Here is a 16,175-nt window from a genome sequence, read left to right as displayed (position 1 = left end):
GCCACGGCCACTTCCTAGCTTTGTTGCATACGATTCTATCTACGGCCCATGATGTGTAGCGACGTTAGCTTGCATGCAATCACTACTGGTAGGAAGGAAGAGATGACGAACGAAGAGGATAAAAATCGGAGACGGGGAAGGGCATCAAGGAAGCGGCGACTGGCACGTCATTGCTACCACATTCATCGATATGGCGACATATCGATGATCCAAGATCATACTGTTCATTGTTACCCCCATCAGATACAAAGCTGCATAACAGCCAAACACACTCATTTGAAGCATCATTTCATGATCTCGGCGCATACCCCGTACTTCTGACCAGCGCATCAACTCATAGCCGCTACTTCGTGATTCACCTGATTCCCTGGCGTCATGCCATCTATACCACTTCCACAAAGAGATAAAGGACTGCGGGGCAGCGTGTTACATGGGGCAATGGCACTGTGCATCTCAACAATCTCGTCTTTGGACGAAAAGATGGATATTGCGGGTAACATGGCTTTCAAATGCTCTGCAATCTGCACGCCCGCGAGGGAAAAGACGTGTGCGAGCTGCCAATGTTGATGCCACCGAGTGCGATGGGGGAGAATCGACGGTGGCGGCCTGCGACGAGACCGAATACCAGACAGGAGCTGTCTTCGGCTTCGATAGTAGTGCGCAAGGGTCCATGGCAGTCGTCAGTAGCAATGGATGGAAGAATACCGTCCACTTGACAAGGCGCAGTCAGAATTTACATGATCCTCGCCATGCATGCAGGGTCGAGGTCTGCCAGCGTTCTTTGCTGACACACCTCTATCTCCGCTAGTGCAAGTCTTCCGGCAAACTGCTCCGTATGGCATTATGCCACTGCTGTGGCGTAAATAGCTTCTCGCCTCGTGTCGCACGCCAGTAATTCGTCGTTTCGTACACCTCCGGACATCCACTTAGCAGCCAGCCCCACTTCTCCAGAAATATCGGATCGATCTCCCAACTGCGATAGTCCTCGGGAGGTCCCCAGACGATCAATATCGGATTACGTTCTAGATGATTGTACTCGCAGATATCATGGCATAGCGCATCTTCGTAGTCGATAGGCTCCGTGCGTTGGAAAGCTTGCAGCATGTTGTCTCGCACTTTTGGCCACGGGAAGAGATCCAGCCAAGGATGATGCTCTATTGAGCTTTGTAGTTCGGTGGGTTGGAGACATGCTGGCCATTCTGCCCCTGCGTCGGAACCTAGGAGCGGGCCTTGTTTGTTGAGTGGCGAGATGCCATACCAATCGTAGTACTGCGCAGTGACTCCCAGGATATCGGCGTTTCTTGCGAGACCGCTGGCGACGTTGTATTTGAGTAGGAGCGGTAAGTGGGACAGGGCGGGTGTGCCTTGCATGTAGCTGGCGTAGGCATGTTCGGAAAAGCGGCGCATGAGTTCCTGCACCTTGGGGTGGGCAGCCATGCATGACCTCTGCGCTATGGCGACATCTGGGTTGCTAAGATCGTCTAGGGATAGGTCGGATGTGCTGCAACTGCCTTCACGACCCGACGTGTCGCTCTCGTTGGCCTCTTCTGGTATGATAACACGGCGGGGCTGTCTGGCTTGGGCATTTTTCTTTTGTGCACGGCTCCCTAGTAGCATGTTAGAACATACTTTCTTCCTTTTTGGCGCTCGATCTGCAGGACAACTTACTCCGTGCCCTCTGGTTCAAGCGGTTCTGTAATTTTCGCCTCTCCACTGGATTGGTCACACCCATCCAATCCTCTGTTTCATCACGGAGCTCGGGTCGCTGAGACGACCAGGCTAACTCAATGGGAGCATCTGCATAGTCAAACCCAGATGGCATCGGAGTTGCTGACATGTCGGCAGGGGAAAATCGTGTATGGGAATGTCATCCTCCGAGCGGGTGCCAGCATATATGCAGATCGATGACAGCTCGCGAATCGGACCTATCTATTCAAGCCCCGCTTCGAGAAGCAGCATAGCCCCATCACGTTTGAAGGTGTTAAGGAAGTAGTGAGGCTCTCTCTGGCGCGATGCTGTTTTGAGAGTGTCAGCAGCGTGCATAAAGTCCGCGTTAGCTCCCATTAGCGTCTGGGCTGATGCACAAGTGCCATCAAGACAGCGGCCGGGTCCACTTCCCCGTCGCACTCGCTCTCGCGGTCGGAGCTTGATAGATCGGAGGTCTAAGAAGGTTGCCATGTGTTAGTTGTAGAGATTAGTGGGAATAGACCAGGCGTACCAAGCCGTTGATGAAATTTTGGGTGCACGCATGTGGACTTCGGGATGACTTCATGTATCATTCATTGGGACATGTGAGGCGTCGGCTTACAAAACGCTCTGGCTACTGCCATTGAGAACAGTGGCCTTCTCGTCACTTCCGCTTCCCGAGCGGGATGACAAAGGTATTGCGCACGCTTCGTGGCGAAGTTAACATCATACGTGGTATCGCGCATCGGATCCGCAGGTCTTGTAGCGTTGAATTGTTTCAGCTGAGACTAGTCGCTTTTCATTCATTGTATTTATTGCTTCGTCATCGAGAGATGAGTGATCACCCCCGATCGCCTGCACGTGGCTTTTCGATTGCTTCATAAGCTGTAGCGAGCACCGCATCTTTTGCGAACCGATATGTTCGGGCTTGTCCCCAGGTCTTCCCATTGGGTCTGCTGTGACTGTTTTGCTCAGAGCCGCACAGATCTCGCTTAAATGATGGTAGCTCATTTACCGGCAGCAGGGACGCGGTCCAGAGGGATAGTCTCCATGTCTCGGATAAGTACAGCTGGCCTATCATATTCGAAAACAATCTCCAGCGCAGGCCTGCACTTCGTGAGGAACTCAAGGAACTCGCGACGGAATGCTTCATGGTAGACGCCACGGAACTCGAGGTACCGCAACTTCGGGACGAAAGTCTTATCTGTCAACCAGTCGAGTGTGCTGTTGAGACGAATGCGCTTGGATTTTTGGCCTTGGACGACAGTCAGGGTAACGGATTCGATGTTTGCGCAGTTCTTGAGGATAGTAGGGAATGCGGTACGCGTGAGCTTCGATGTGCCGTGAAGAGCGATGATCTCTAGCTGAGGCAAAGCTTTGGTCAACTTCTCTACGCCCGCGCTGGTGAGCTCAATGGCCTCCTTCCTCTCAGCATCTCCGGCGACGAAGACACGGACTGCGCTTCGGAAAGTAGCATCTGCATTGGCGATGACGTCAACAATGGTGCTGAATATTATCAGCAGGAGTTAACACGAATCTAGACAAAGTTGGACATACTCGTCCACGTTGATTCCAGAAGCGAAAACGATCTTTTGAACGGGCTTCGCAGTGCTATCAAACTTGGTCGATGCATCTACGTGCATAGTCTGCTCATCTGGGATAGCAGCAGGCTGGTACTCGATGGCCTTTCCCTTCCTTGCCTTTGCACGTTTCTCAAAGGCATCCCACGAAGCGTCGCTCGGGGGCTGAGCCATCAGGCGAGCATCCCACTTCTCCTTTGGCTCGTCCCAGGGTCCGTAGGCTTGGGTAGCGGGGATCTCATCGTCCGGGCTGGTGTCCGATCCTGCTTGGCGCTCTTCAATGACCTTGAGCCTTTGGAGCTCTCTCTCCTTCTCCTTCTGCTTCTTCTTCTTGGCGGATCCTGAAAGTGGCGCCATGATGTCGTTTTCAGGTATACGACGTTGGGTGACTTGAAGAAGCCAGGTGTCGCGGCATCAAAAGAAGAGATCATCGGAAGGCGGGGGTTCCCCACTATCATCTTACGCCTTGCCGCTCCAAGCCTAGTGGCTTTGCAACCCCTTCGTAGCTTCACTCTCATGTGTCTTTGGGTCTCATCTGTAACACGACAAACGGCTATCGCGCTGGCATCGGAATCCCGATTCTTATCTGCGATAAGAACTTCACTCCTCAGATATTTCCATCTCTGTCGCAATATCGGTAGACCTGGAGCGCGCATAATCGGAATAAAGTCCCCGGACACAACATCGAATGAAAGTGAGCCCGGAGTAGAGTCACCCGAGAGTTCATGTAGAAGAACGCTTCATCTGGAAAAGGGAGCATAGGATGCCAGTAACACCGCGTGTGAGCTTCCCCATACTACCTAGCGCTGAGCATTCTGGTTGCCTGGACAGTCAGCCTAGGTGACTCATCCGAGTCCAGGCCGGTGTTAGCATTCCGTCGACGCGTCGAAGATATGCTTATAATAAGGCTCGGAAGCGTATAAGCTTAAGCACAGCACCAAGTATCAATCTACCATTGCTTAGCCTCGAGATGTCACCATACGACTTCCACATCTCAACTCCCCGCCTCTACCTCTCCTACCTCGATCCGTCCTCTGACAAACACTGCGATTTCACTCTTGCACTTTACCATGGCGCTCCGTCTGTCCGTCGGTACCCTAGCGTAATTAAAGACGTACCAGATCGCGAAGCAGCGCGGAAGATCGCCGCTTCTGGAGATGAGAAGCTTCGTGCGACGGGCTATGGGCGGTACATCATCAGCTTGAAACCAGAGTCACACGAAGCAGACGATGAGACCGGAGTTCCATTCTCACAGAGAAAATTAGAACACATTGGGATCGTGAGCATGCAACTGGGACGTGTTGCAGGCGAGCAAGCACCCACCATGCCGGACGTCGGCTTCAACATGTTGGAGCGGTATCATGGGAGGGGATACGCGACGGAAGCTACACAGGGGTTGATCAAGTACTTTCGCGAGGAGAAAGGTGCGAAAGAGATTGCGGGTTTGACCGACGACACAAACGAAGAGGCGAAGAGGCTCTTCCTCAGACTGGGGTTCACGAATCATGGAGTCAGGACAGTACGTGGTATTCGGTGGTCGGGTGAAGTTCTTGACGTGGATCTCTGGACCTTGGGACTTGAGGATGGGAAGAAACTGGAGGACTTTGGATTCTGATCCGATGTCGCTGCTATTCCCGTTCTCCACTTCACATTGGGATCCTTTCACTACTGGGGTGTCGTTAGATGGAACCTTGTTCCATGCCTGAAAGTAATGATTACAGAATCGAAGTCATTTTGTGCAACCCCTTCTATGCTACCGGACATAATATCATGTAGGTACTCTAATTGCCGTAGCCTTGAGCTTAGCTCGAAGGCCGAGGAGACACATTCGCCTCGGGCATATCTTTACACTCCCCATTCTTCCCATCTTGCGACACGCTTCCTGCCTCCGTGTCAACTTCAATCCCATCCAGATACTCAAATCCACTGACAACACGTGGAATCAGAGTTTGCCGAGCAGGAAAGAACAGATTACAGAAGTAGTACAAGAAGATGGACAGGAAGAACCCGTACAGCCAGTTGAACGTGAAGAGGTTTTGGAGACCAGCCGAAAGCTTCAAATCTGGGTTGACCTTGTTGGCTAGACCTGGCAGCAGAGGAATGATGGTAACGAACGTTGCGACAACAGCACGCCAGTTTGTACCGTAGCGACCATATCGGTAGATACCTCTTGGGTCGTATAAAGCGGGAACGTCGTACTTCCTGTGCTTTACCAGCCAGTAGTCTGTGAAGAGAATGCCGGCCATGGGCGCCATGAAGATGGCATATGCGCTCATGAAGTTGAGGAACGCCTTGCCGGAAGCTACGATAATCCAAGGACATAGCGCCCAGCCGCCGATGAATGCGACAAGAATCGACCCGCGACGCACATTGACGTACTTTGGCGCTAGTGTCGTGACGTCATTGGCGAAAGAGACGGCGTTCGCACTGATGTTGACGCTGAGCTGCCCAAGCAACCAGATGGAAGCGCAGAAGAAGGCGGCTGCACGGCCACCAGGCGTATCCCAAGTATCTATGATCTGTAGTGGCGTCCAATAGGCTGTGCCCCAGATCTCTTGGGCTGCGGATGCAGAGACGATCCCCATAAGAGCGACCATAGTCTTGAAGAAAGGGATTACCGGCATCTGCCAGTATTGCGCTGTAGGGTCTTTGCTGAAGCGGGAGAAGTCGGGAATGTTGACAGCGAGGGTGCTGTATCCACCAGTAATGCTTGTCATGCTCGATAACCAGAGCCAGGCCCTTTCAGCGCCATGCACCGAGGCCGGGCGTGTAAAGAAAGTGCCATTACCGCCTGCTTTCACTGCAACCCAGACTGTCATTCCGATAGCTACCGGTGGCAACAAGACTGTCTTCACCCAAAACATGTACTGTAGCCTGTGCGTTGGAATGAGTAGGAAGGGAAACTGAATGAGCCAGTACAAGAAGTATGAGATCATCCCAGCCGTGGTGAGACCAACTGAAGCAGGCAAGTGGTTGGGTATATCGCGGAAGCTTGGCCAGATAGCGTTAAGAATCTAGGAAGATATGTCAGAAGACGCAATCATCAGGCCATGCTCAGTATAACGTACCGCAGTCACACATGTACCTCCATTGGCTGTTTGAACTCCGAACCAAAACATGGCCAAGACGCCTCTGCTCACGATGGCAAAGTAGCTGAACCAGTAACCAAAGCTGGCGCGAGAGGCAATGGGGAATGGAATGTGTAAATTCGAGCCGATGGCGCCGTTCAATACTGTGGGTATAGCGTTGCATATACCCGCCACGAGCGTTATGAGCACAGCATCGGTTGCCGTCAGACCTACTCCAATCAATATCATGACCCCCAAATAACTGTGATGATCGAGCACTTACCAAGTGTAAAGATGGCAGATCCTGAACTCCAAGTCGATATGGTAACAAGGTCACTGAACCAGTACGTTACGAATGCGCTCTTACCCCAAGTGCGCTTTTCCGGTGGAACTGGCTCCATATCGGCATTGGTCCATACATCGGGCGGTGCGATGCTGCTGTTTTGCTTAGGAAGTTGCCAGCTCGATGGCTGCGTCATGCGAAGCTTCATCTTCTCTTTTGCCGCATGGCTGCGACTGCGTACGTCGCCGGAAATGTGCATTATGGAGAGGCGTGTTTTGGTATCCGCCCATGTGATTAAAAAATATCCTCCTCTGTTCAGTGATGGAAATCTCTAGCGACTTGTTTAGGGCGATGACGGATCGATGTGTGATCGACGAAGTACAGCGGAGTGGCGTCCGGGGCCGATCTGACACAAAAGCTGGACGACATCCTCTCCTTATGAGAGTCAGGGTGTCTACGCTACATTTCGCGGCAACTGTCGAAGATAGACAGCTATGCTTACGTCGCACCGCGCTGAGGAAAGATGGGGTAGTCTGGGCTGATCTTATCATTCAAGTTGACGTGATTGGACCATGTCGCGTCGCTATCAAAGATAAGTATACTTTCCTTGCCCATATCGCTATCGTGTTGCTGCATTCGATGGCAAGCTACTATGCTGTGATGAGACGCGTTGGGATGATATGCACCTGGGCAAGCCCACGCCACCCGGATAGGAGAATGGGAGCGGAAGCTCGGCCGCGCGCTAGTGCCGGCGCTTATCAGTTCGCTCCAGGGCTATCTCCAGGCGACCATCTCGCAACCTCCGTGTTTATCACTGGAGACCTCATCCTTCTTGACTATGGCGCCGAATTGTCCGCCTGATCTCGCCTCGGCATGGCGTCTCATTCGCGAAGCAGGTTGACGTGCACAGCTTGTGCGAAACGGAAAGTCAAGTGCAGTAAGACGGTACCCTGCGACAACTGCATCAGACGGGGTCAAAAGGATACGTGCGGTATCGACGCATTGCGTAGCGATGCAAGCTCTCCAACAGGCCCTTCCGACCAAAGATCATGTGAGCTCGACTATTTGCGACAACGGGTCGCACAGCTAGAAAGCGAGACCTGTCAGCGAAGCCCCACGAACGTTAGAACTCCGCCCGGAACTCTGCAGCCGGAAACACCAAACGATAGGCTTCCCGATGAGTCCGCAGATGAGCCCGACGATGCTACTGTTTCTCGAGATACGGCGACGGTACTGGAATTCCTCGCTTGGGGCAGAAGGAAAGAGCCTCACTGTCACACAGTCGCGTCGCTCGAGCCCGCGGATGATGTTCCGATTGAAGTTGGTTCAGGTATATTCGATGACTTATCGCAACTTTCGGTGCTTCAACTGCTTCTTCCAAGTCCTCACCAAGTTCGACAATTGGTAGAGTACCACCACGAAAGCCTGTTGTGGTACCACGGCAGCTACTTCGTTCCTACTTTCCAGGCGCAACTCCAAGATTTCTACGATAGAGATAATGGGCTTATCGAACGACCATCTACGGATCTCCAATGGGTAGCTCTATTATTCGCTATACTGGCTGCTAGTCTTGCGTGCGCACCCGATTTGCGAGCGCAATCGTGGGGATTTGACAAGGCCGAGCGACAGAAGCTCTCGCGACGATGGTATCAAGCTATTTTCACTTGCCTTAATCGGGCGGACTATACGAGCAACTTGAGCATCCTTTCTTGCCAAGCTATAGCCACGGCAACCGTTTCAGCACACCTCCTAGGGTTCAGTACAAAGCAAAGCATCCATCTCGCAACTGCTGTACGCATTGCTCAATCTTTGGGCATCCATCGCCTAGGGCCAGACGCGAGTGGAGGTGTCGTAGCAAATGAGACTGGTCGTAGAGTTTGGTGTCAACTGTGCAGCCAGGACTGGTTCAGCATACCGTTCTCGGAGAGCTACCTGGTTATTCCAAGATACTCGACATCAACTCCACCCCTGAACAGCCACGACAATAATTTGGCCGCCGTTGACGTGGACGTTCCTACTACTACAAGCTATTCTTTGTTCTTGCGCAACATCGCGTTAATCATGCCCCAGCTTCAAGACGGCCTCGTATCATGCAATACACCTTACACACGTTACGAAACGGTCTTGCATTGGGATGCACGACTTCGAGAACTAGCCACCCGTGGAAGGCCACTTTTTATGGCAAACACACCGTTGGATCCGAGCTGGCCCACGTGGGTACCGTGGGCGCGGCGCGCTCTAGCTATTACATCGAGTCACAAGATCATCATGATTCATCGTTCTTTTCTACTGGACAGTTTTGTCAATCCTGCTTTTGCGTTGACCCGCAGAACATGTCTCGCAGCCTCCAAAACGATCGTCAAGGAGTACAAGGCCTTGATTGGGGAAGATGGCCCCACCTTGTGGATTCACCAAGCATTTGCCGTCGCTGCATCCATCACCCTGTTACTAGACGTACTACATCGCGAGCTCAACGAGAATGAGAGTTCTGAGCATCGTGCACTTGTTGAAGACGTCGTAGAGATCCTGCAGCGGCGCCTGGAGAGTATGATTGCGGTCAGAGGCGTCAGACTTCTGCAAGCTTTGCTTACCCAGGCGTCACACGAGGCTTTGTCTCAAAGAAAAAGAAAGCGTAATCGTGACGGTACACCCGCTTCCAAATTTGACGTCTCGGCCCTAGTTAGAAACTTCTACCGGACCAACAATGGCAACAGCTACCCTTCGCCACGTCCTACAGCGACATCAGGATCTACTACCGATCAACCTCCTACATATGACTCGGAAGAGAGCAATTCCCTCGCCACCACGTTTGAACAGCCACAATCTACATTTCCGTTCTCGGCCTCGGGCTTCGTAGGTACCAATAGTTTCGATGATCTTCTGTATCTAGCGAATTACGACTTCTCACTTGCGTAATCTCTCGCAGCTATCCCTTCTACCTGCTGGTATCCGGCGCAAGGTCGCTCAATACAGTATGGAAATCACATTACACATCACTCGCGTGGTCGATTTGTGCATTCGCATGAGTCAACATGATTCATTCGATGACGGCTTCCATTAGCTGCTGCAAAGCTTTCTCAACGCCAGAAAGATCCTCCAATATCGGCTGATGACCACTTTTCACAACATGTACCCAGCTTTTTCCTCCAACCAATATACTGAGATCTTGCGACCGCTGCACTGGACTGATCATATCCTTATCTCCTGCCACGAAGACTATAGGACATGTGATGGCTTGGTATTGCGGGTCTTTGTGGCTACTATCTACGATAGCTTCGCATGTTTGCGCATAGGCTTCCGGGTCCGCAGAGCTCACATCGAGCCTTACGGCTTCTCGAGCTACTGGATCTACCTTCCGGTTTTGGCTGCGGATTCACTGTTAGCACGTTCTCGACATTCTTCTGGGCTCATCATGTGCGTACCTATCGTCGTAGAAGTTAGACTTGGCGGCAAGATCCGCTGCATGCTTGACGCCTTCCTTCCTCACCGCGGCCGCAAGATCGAGCATGCGCTGTCGTACAGCGGGGATGTGACCAGCCGCTCGACCGGGACCGAGTAGCATGAGACCTCCTACAGAGTGCGGATGTTTCGCAGCATAGTGCAAAGCGACAATAGCGCCGAGGGAATGTCCAAAGATGACAACCTTGGACGAGGCCGAGCCATTCGAGCTTCCTCGTAAAGATGCGATGAGGTCGGCCAAGTCGACAACGAGCCCTTCGACGGAAAGTGGTTTCCTGACGCCTGCTAGTGGCGAATCTCCGAAGCCCGGAAAGTCAACAAGAACAATGTTGTACGTGGAGGGTAGAGAAGGCACAAGTGGCGAGAATGTCTCGGTAGAGCCTCCAAGTCCATGGAGACATATCAGAAGCGGACCTGAAGGATCACCAGCTTGTAGGTAATGTGCGTTTGTACCTGAAGTCGTCTTGAAGTACGAGGATGTGAGGGTGCGAGCAATCATTGTGGGAACGTGAGATTCGAGGTCTTGATCGTGAGCAACAAAGTCTTTACTCCTGTGACGAACGCAGCGTGTATATTACCGTATGCATGATATCTGCACGCGGTTTAGCCAGCCTCGTGATGCCACGGCTATACCCGAAAGTGACGGAGGTGGATACTCGGCCGAGACCCCGAGGCTGGTTGATAGGAGCCCGAGGTGGTATCAACGCATCCACACCAAGATGCGCAGCTCGGGGTGTCGCCGTAGAAGCATTATCGGACTGGTAGGTCAGGCGTATGGACTCGAGCTAGGCTTGATAGGTCATATAGTAAACAATAATCTCCAGACTATTCCCATGCCCCCCTACATGCAGATTGTGAAGGCCTGCTAACCTCAAGTTCACTCAGCCACTCAACACCATGGTCGTTACAGCAGTCATAACCGAAGAGACCAACTGTCTGCGTCTCAAAGCAGAGAAGCCCATTCTCGATCTCCCACATGCCGATACGACCACCGGACGCGTCGTGCCCATCAAGCACGCAGAAGGTAGCCAAGTAGACTTTGGCGCCGAGATCTACGGCATCGATTTGAACAACTTCACGGATGCAGACTTTGAGTTCGTTTCCGATGCGTTACACAAGTGGAAACTCTTGGTGTTCAAGGAGCAGCCAGGAATGCTGAAGCCGCAGCAGCAATATCTGCTTACTGCAAAGTAAGTCATTAAACGTCTTTGTGCTTGCTCGATCTAAATCCGTATCAGCTTCGACCGCGAAGAAACAACAGGTGGTTTTGCTCACGGCCACGATCCTTTCCTCACCCATCACAACGGTGTCGACTTCTACGGCATTCCCAAGCGTCCAGCAATCCCAGTGCAGCCACAAGTCCATATTCTTGGACGCGGCCCTGTCCCAGAAGGCCACTTCGGCTTTCCGCCAGGCTTCGAAGTCCAGGGTATTGACCACGAAGAGTTCCATCTTCCACCGCACATTCCGGCGGAAGAACGCGAAGCTGGTGCTTCGCGTTTCTACCAATGGCATTTCGATGGCTCTTTGTATGACATTCCTCCACCACGCGTAGGTTGCCTGCTAGCCGTGAGAACCCCGAAGGGCCCAGATGTGACTGTGCGTTGGGAGGATGAGGTTGGAACTCAGATGAAGATGGCGCCGGGAGCTACTGCGATGGTTGCTGGTAGTCGTGCGCTGGCGCTACTTGACGGGGAGACACGGAACATTGTACTGAACAGCAAGATCGAGTACGCACCACATGCGTTCGTCTGGATGTCCAAAGCGCACAGTACCCGTCTCGGCCATTCCCTCGAAACCGAAGGGCTTGAAAAGCCACTGGACGAGCTGCCGAAATGGGAAAAGAGCAAAGTTTGTGTGTACCCAATGGTATGGACGAACCCAAAGACTGGTGAGAAGTCGCTGCAGGTGCATGGTCAAGGCGCGTTGAAGCTGCATCTCAAGAGTAGCCCTGGTGGGCAAGAGACGGTCGTTGACGACCTGGGAGAGGTTAGAGCGTTCCTTGATAAGTAAGTAGCGCCTTGCTGTTCTTCGCTCGGAAGCTGATTGCAAACAGACTCATGCGACCGGCATTGCAGCCCGAGAACATATATGCGCACCCGCATCAAGAGCAGGATGTCATCCTGTGGTACAACCGCGCGTTATGGCACAGCATCGTAAGTATCTTCCTTCGTGAAGATCCAGTGGTGCAATAGTGGCTAACACTGTCTTGCCTACAGACCGAGTTTCCGAAGTCGTATGGACCGCGTGTGATGCATCAGTGCAACATTGCGGCGAGCGATCATCCTTCGGGGTGAGTGGACCATGGCATGGATTTGTAGATTTGAGACGCAGCTAGTGCGCGAAGTAGAGCTCCATGATGAGGTAGCTGCAATATAGTGTTACACAAGACGCGTGAAAGTTATGGATGTCAGACGTGCGCGTGTGCTTGCGACATGTATCGATGACGCGTGGCGAGTCATGCCATAATCACGTGATCATACCCGGGCCCATCGAACCCTGGAATGAGGTTTCCTTTAGCTGCGTTCTTCGATACCTCATCGCAGCCATTCTACCACTACACAGCATGCGCCATTATAATTTTGCAACCATCTCCTGCAGGTCCTACCAAGATCGTCGGGGTACTGCTGTAGCGCGTTCTAACACCAAGGATCACGGCAAAGAGCTCGACGCGTCGCAAATGTGCTCGAAGGCTCTATCTCACATAACGCGAACACCATATGCAATGATCGCGAAAACAGCTGACTGCATCTCGTATCTCGCGTTTCGGTGACTGCGCTTATTACGCCTGGTCAGCGATTGCTATCTCACCACATCGCAGTCGGATGCGAACATGCGCCCACTGCTTTCGACTGACCTGGCTATCTATCCAGCCACCGCGGTTACACAGATCACGGATTACTAAGTCGGCCGAGTGCAGCAGCTTCCATGAGTTGACTCTCGGCCGGGACTTGGCTGCTGATAAGATAACGTCCATGGATCTTAGCGATGGCGCCTCCCAGGTAAACATCCCCCGCACGTTCGGTAGATGCATCGCTGCAGTATCAAGTGCAGCTGAGATAGGGTCATTGATAACGACCGAGTGCTTAGATGGGGATGCGGGGATAGCCGTTGAGTAAGAGTGTATGGGCGAACATGGTGTCGACTTTGAGCATATATGTGGCGTGGGGATTATAGATCAAGGCTGAAGGTGTAGACACTTATGACATCGGGCTTTGCGTTCTCACCACTTGAACTTTCGCTTCTTCTGTTCAAAACTCACCGCAAGAGACCACCGCCTAGAAGGAAGATCGCCGGTCATCATTTTCCTCGACATCGGCCAAGAATCATGGCACCAGGTATCCTGGCCCCTGAGCCCACCTTCGTGGTGGAGGAGATGGAGAAGACTGTCAAGGAGAAGCATAACTTTGGAGCGGTGATCGATGACCTAGATCTAAACAGCATCAGTGGTAAGCACACCGGCGCCATGAGGATGGCGACGCGATTAGCTAACGTTGTACTGTAGACTCCGACGTCAAAGCGCTTTCCGACGCGATCTGGACACACAAGCTTGTTGTTGTTAAGGGTCAGAAGAACCTTGCGCCCATCAAGCAATGGGAGCTTGTCACACGCTTCGATCCTAAAGCACCACATGTGCATTCCCATGGCGATGTGAAGACCTTCCACAAACAGGGTGGGCTACTATCGGTAAGAGTCACCTCCAACCAGGTCGTACGCTTTGCTAACTTAGTCCTAGAGAGGACGCGATGTTGTCGGTATACCCGGCGCAGAGAACGTCCGTCTAATCGGCAAAGGCTACCAAGGACCAGACCACTACGGCCTCAAAGATGCAACCATCAAAAAGGAACTCGCACACGCATGGCACGACAAACCGCTTCCAGATGATGAGTACGCGCAAGGCCACACACGCTTTCAACGCTGGCACATCGATGCACCACTATACGCGCGTGATCCGGCCTGGTTCACCACCCTTCGCTGCATCAAGCGGCCCACATCTCCAGAACTGACTGTACACTGGGACGACGGCAGTGGCTTGACTATGAAGACCGAACCCGGTCTGACCGCCTTCTTCAGCAATGTACAGACATACGACATGATGACAGAGCAAGAGAAGAAGATTGCCGACCACTCATGGGTAGAGTATGCACCGCACCCTTACCAATGGATGGGTGACTGCAAAGGCCAGTCTCACGGTCTAGGCCTTGTGAGTCAAGGTAAAGAGAAGTCAACGGAAGACCTCGCACCCTACGACGAAAAAGATATCAAGCGCTACCCGATGGTATGGGTGAACCCCGTAACAGGCGAGCGCGCTTTCATGGTTCACGGCATTTGCGTTCGGCGCGCATTCGTTCGGTCTAGCGAAGACGAGGAACCCACTATCATCGATGACGTTGCCGAGATAAGAGCGTGGCTTAAGCCCATCCAAGAACGCGTTCTGAAGCCGGAATACATCATGTTGCCGCAGGTAGAAGAGGGAGATATCATCATGTGGGCCAACTACCAGATGTTTCATACTGCCGTGGATTACCCGGATCACTGGGGTGCGAGGACGATGCATCAAGCGAATATCGGGGCTAGTAGGGGGCCAGTTGGTCCAGTGGCTATCCCTGGTGTTGCATAGAGCGAGACGGCAGTATGGAACGGTAGTATAAGATTACGGTATGAGACTACGATGCTTTCTCCGCCTTACATGAACAGTCCCACTTCCTTATGTAGCTGGCATAGGTAAGTATCGAGTCGACTGCGGCTAAAAACATCCATCATGTCGTCTCCTGGCGTATCGATCCACTCATCCTGGTGTTGCGCTACACCCACGTAGTCTCAAATGTATTATCAGCGGTCTATATCCACCGTTGCCCGAGAGTCGCTTCACCAGCTTCCGTGTATCTCACATTGAACGCTCAGGATCGATCGGGAAGGTAAGCGAGACCGGGTTGTGATACTAGTAGGTTCACATGCTCGATAAAGACCTGGGGTGGTAAACCAACGAGGTCAAATTGGTTCGCTGTCAGGACATTAACGGGTTGTACATATCATAACAGAATATCGTGAGACCTACTGTGTTGGTCCTGGTCCGATTCAATCTGATATCTACGCCTGACCAGATGCCAGATGACGAGGATGGATGGAGGGAATGTCGTCATGAGGGTGACGATTGCGATGATGGCTTCGTTGGAAAATGGGACCATGTTGTTCGGTTTGCTGCGGGGTTGCAGTGTCTTCGATGTCTTGATGTTTTGATATATTGATGTCTTGGAACAGGAAGGCCGTGCTGTGGGGGTAGTATAGAGAGCGAGATGTTAGATACGTCGCTAGAGATGCAGTATACGGCGACGTCCAAAACCTGCTGAATGTGTGCTGATTCCACCCGAGTTCAATCGCGGATGTCTACCTAAGTAAATATAGTTGGGCAGAGAACCTATGTAGGGTAATGCCTACGGGATGCAAACGCATATCGTGATAGCGACCAAGTGAGGCTGAGCTGCCGATGCCATGTGGAGACATTCGTCTCGGGCTGCAGTGGTGCGCAGTCACGTCCCCAGGCCTGCAACTGTCGGAAAAGCCCACCTGTTATTTGTATTCTGCTTGATAGGCCATCGTGATCTTCGGGTGTGTTGATGGCGCAGTCTGCACGAATAGTCTCAGGAACCTGCCGAATGCACATTATGCTTGATTGGCCCTATTCGTGCCATCTACTTGCTATTTTTACTCTTCGCAGGAGTATTAGACCTAAACAGCTAGAACTAATGTCTTGGTGTTCAATTCCACATTTTGCTGATTGGTAAGATGCGCCACCAATCTTGGAAGTGCTGTGATTCGACAGTGGCCCAATTCCTCATTCTGCTGATTGGACAAGACTTCTGAGCTGAGCTGGCGGTCAGGACAACCGCGGTGATTTACATTGTCTTGTTCCAATACTATACATAGCAGTTCATCCACTACGTTGTATCCATCGTACACACAGAATATCTGGTAACCATGGCCAAGTACTCAAGTCGAATTCCTGCCAAAGATTGGGAGGACCGCAAATCCCGGATTCTGGCCTTGTACACGGCTCACACCCTCAATCATGTTCTCGAATGCATTACTACGCCTGAT

At 52.2% G+C, this 16,175-nt stretch overlaps 7 protein-coding genes across 7 annotated transcripts; 3 read left to right on the top strand and 4 right to left on the bottom strand.

The window, feature by feature from the left end:
• Nucleotides 1-804: 804 nt before the first annotated feature.
• On the bottom strand, nucleotides 805-1,837 carry J4E78_002625 (uncharacterized protein; the record flags this gene model as incomplete). Its single annotated transcript, XM_049363271.1, has 2 exons — nucleotides 805-1,607; nucleotides 1,669-1,837. The coding sequence occupies 2 exons, from the start codon at nucleotides 1,835-1,837 to the stop codon at nucleotides 805-807; spliced, it is 972 nt and encodes a 323-aa protein (XP_049225863.1).
• Nucleotides 1,838-2,693: 856 nt separating this feature from the next.
• Nucleotides 2,694-3,623, bottom strand: J4E78_002624 (uncharacterized protein; the record flags this gene model as incomplete). The annotated part of the gene is made up of 2 exons (XM_049363270.1): nucleotides 2,694-3,192; nucleotides 3,244-3,623. 2 exons carry the CDS (start codon nucleotides 3,621-3,623, stop codon nucleotides 2,694-2,696), a joined length of 879 nt encoding a protein of 292 aa, XP_049225862.1.
• A 613-nt stretch (nucleotides 3,624-4,236) lies between these two features.
• On the top strand, nucleotides 4,237-4,881 carry J4E78_002623 (uncharacterized protein; the record flags this gene model as incomplete). The annotated part of the gene is made up of 1 exon (XM_049363269.1): nucleotides 4,237-4,881. One exon carries the CDS (start codon nucleotides 4,237-4,239, stop codon nucleotides 4,879-4,881), a length of 645 nt encoding a protein of 214 aa, XP_049225861.1.
• A 187-nt stretch (nucleotides 4,882-5,068) lies between these two features.
• J4E78_002622 (uncharacterized protein) lies at nucleotides 5,069-6,876 on the bottom strand (the record flags this gene model as incomplete). Its single annotated transcript, XM_049363268.1, has 3 exons — nucleotides 5,069-6,280; nucleotides 6,335-6,564; nucleotides 6,618-6,876. 3 exons carry the CDS (start codon nucleotides 6,874-6,876, stop codon nucleotides 5,069-5,071), a joined length of 1,701 nt encoding a protein of 566 aa, XP_049225860.1.
• Nucleotides 6,877-9,833: 2,957 nt separating this feature from the next.
• J4E78_002621 (uncharacterized protein) lies at nucleotides 9,834-10,575 on the bottom strand (the record flags this gene model as incomplete). The annotated part of the gene is made up of 3 exons (XM_049363267.1): nucleotides 9,834-9,881; nucleotides 9,934-9,982; nucleotides 10,040-10,575. 3 exons carry the CDS (start codon nucleotides 10,573-10,575, stop codon nucleotides 9,834-9,836), a joined length of 633 nt encoding a protein of 210 aa, XP_049225859.1.
• A 398-nt stretch (nucleotides 10,576-10,973) lies between these two features.
• J4E78_002620 (uncharacterized protein) lies at nucleotides 10,974-12,373 on the top strand (the record flags this gene model as incomplete). The annotated part of the gene is made up of 4 exons (XM_049363266.1): nucleotides 10,974-11,266; nucleotides 11,315-12,085; nucleotides 12,133-12,232; nucleotides 12,296-12,373. The coding sequence occupies 4 exons, from the start codon at nucleotides 10,974-10,976 to the stop codon at nucleotides 12,371-12,373; spliced, it is 1,242 nt and encodes a 413-aa protein (XP_049225858.1).
• A 1,031-nt stretch (nucleotides 12,374-13,404) lies between these two features.
• Nucleotides 13,405-14,697, top strand: J4E78_002619 (uncharacterized protein; the record flags this gene model as incomplete). Its single annotated transcript, XM_049363265.1, has 3 exons — nucleotides 13,405-13,525; nucleotides 13,582-13,763; nucleotides 13,813-14,697. 3 exons carry the CDS (start codon nucleotides 13,405-13,407, stop codon nucleotides 14,695-14,697), a joined length of 1,188 nt encoding a protein of 395 aa, XP_049225857.1.
• Nucleotides 14,698-16,175: the final 1,478 nt, after the last annotated feature.

Source organism: Alternaria triticimaculans (genome assembly GCF_023758025.1).
Source record: "Alternaria triticimaculans strain BMP 0046 chromosome Unknown scaffold_2, whole genome shotgun sequence".
Classification (NCBI taxonomy): Eukaryota; Fungi; Ascomycota; class Dothideomycetes; order Pleosporales; family Pleosporaceae; genus Alternaria; species Alternaria triticimaculans.
Note: the sequence above shows the minus strand (reverse complement) of the source record. Positions and strands in the feature narration are given on the sequence as shown.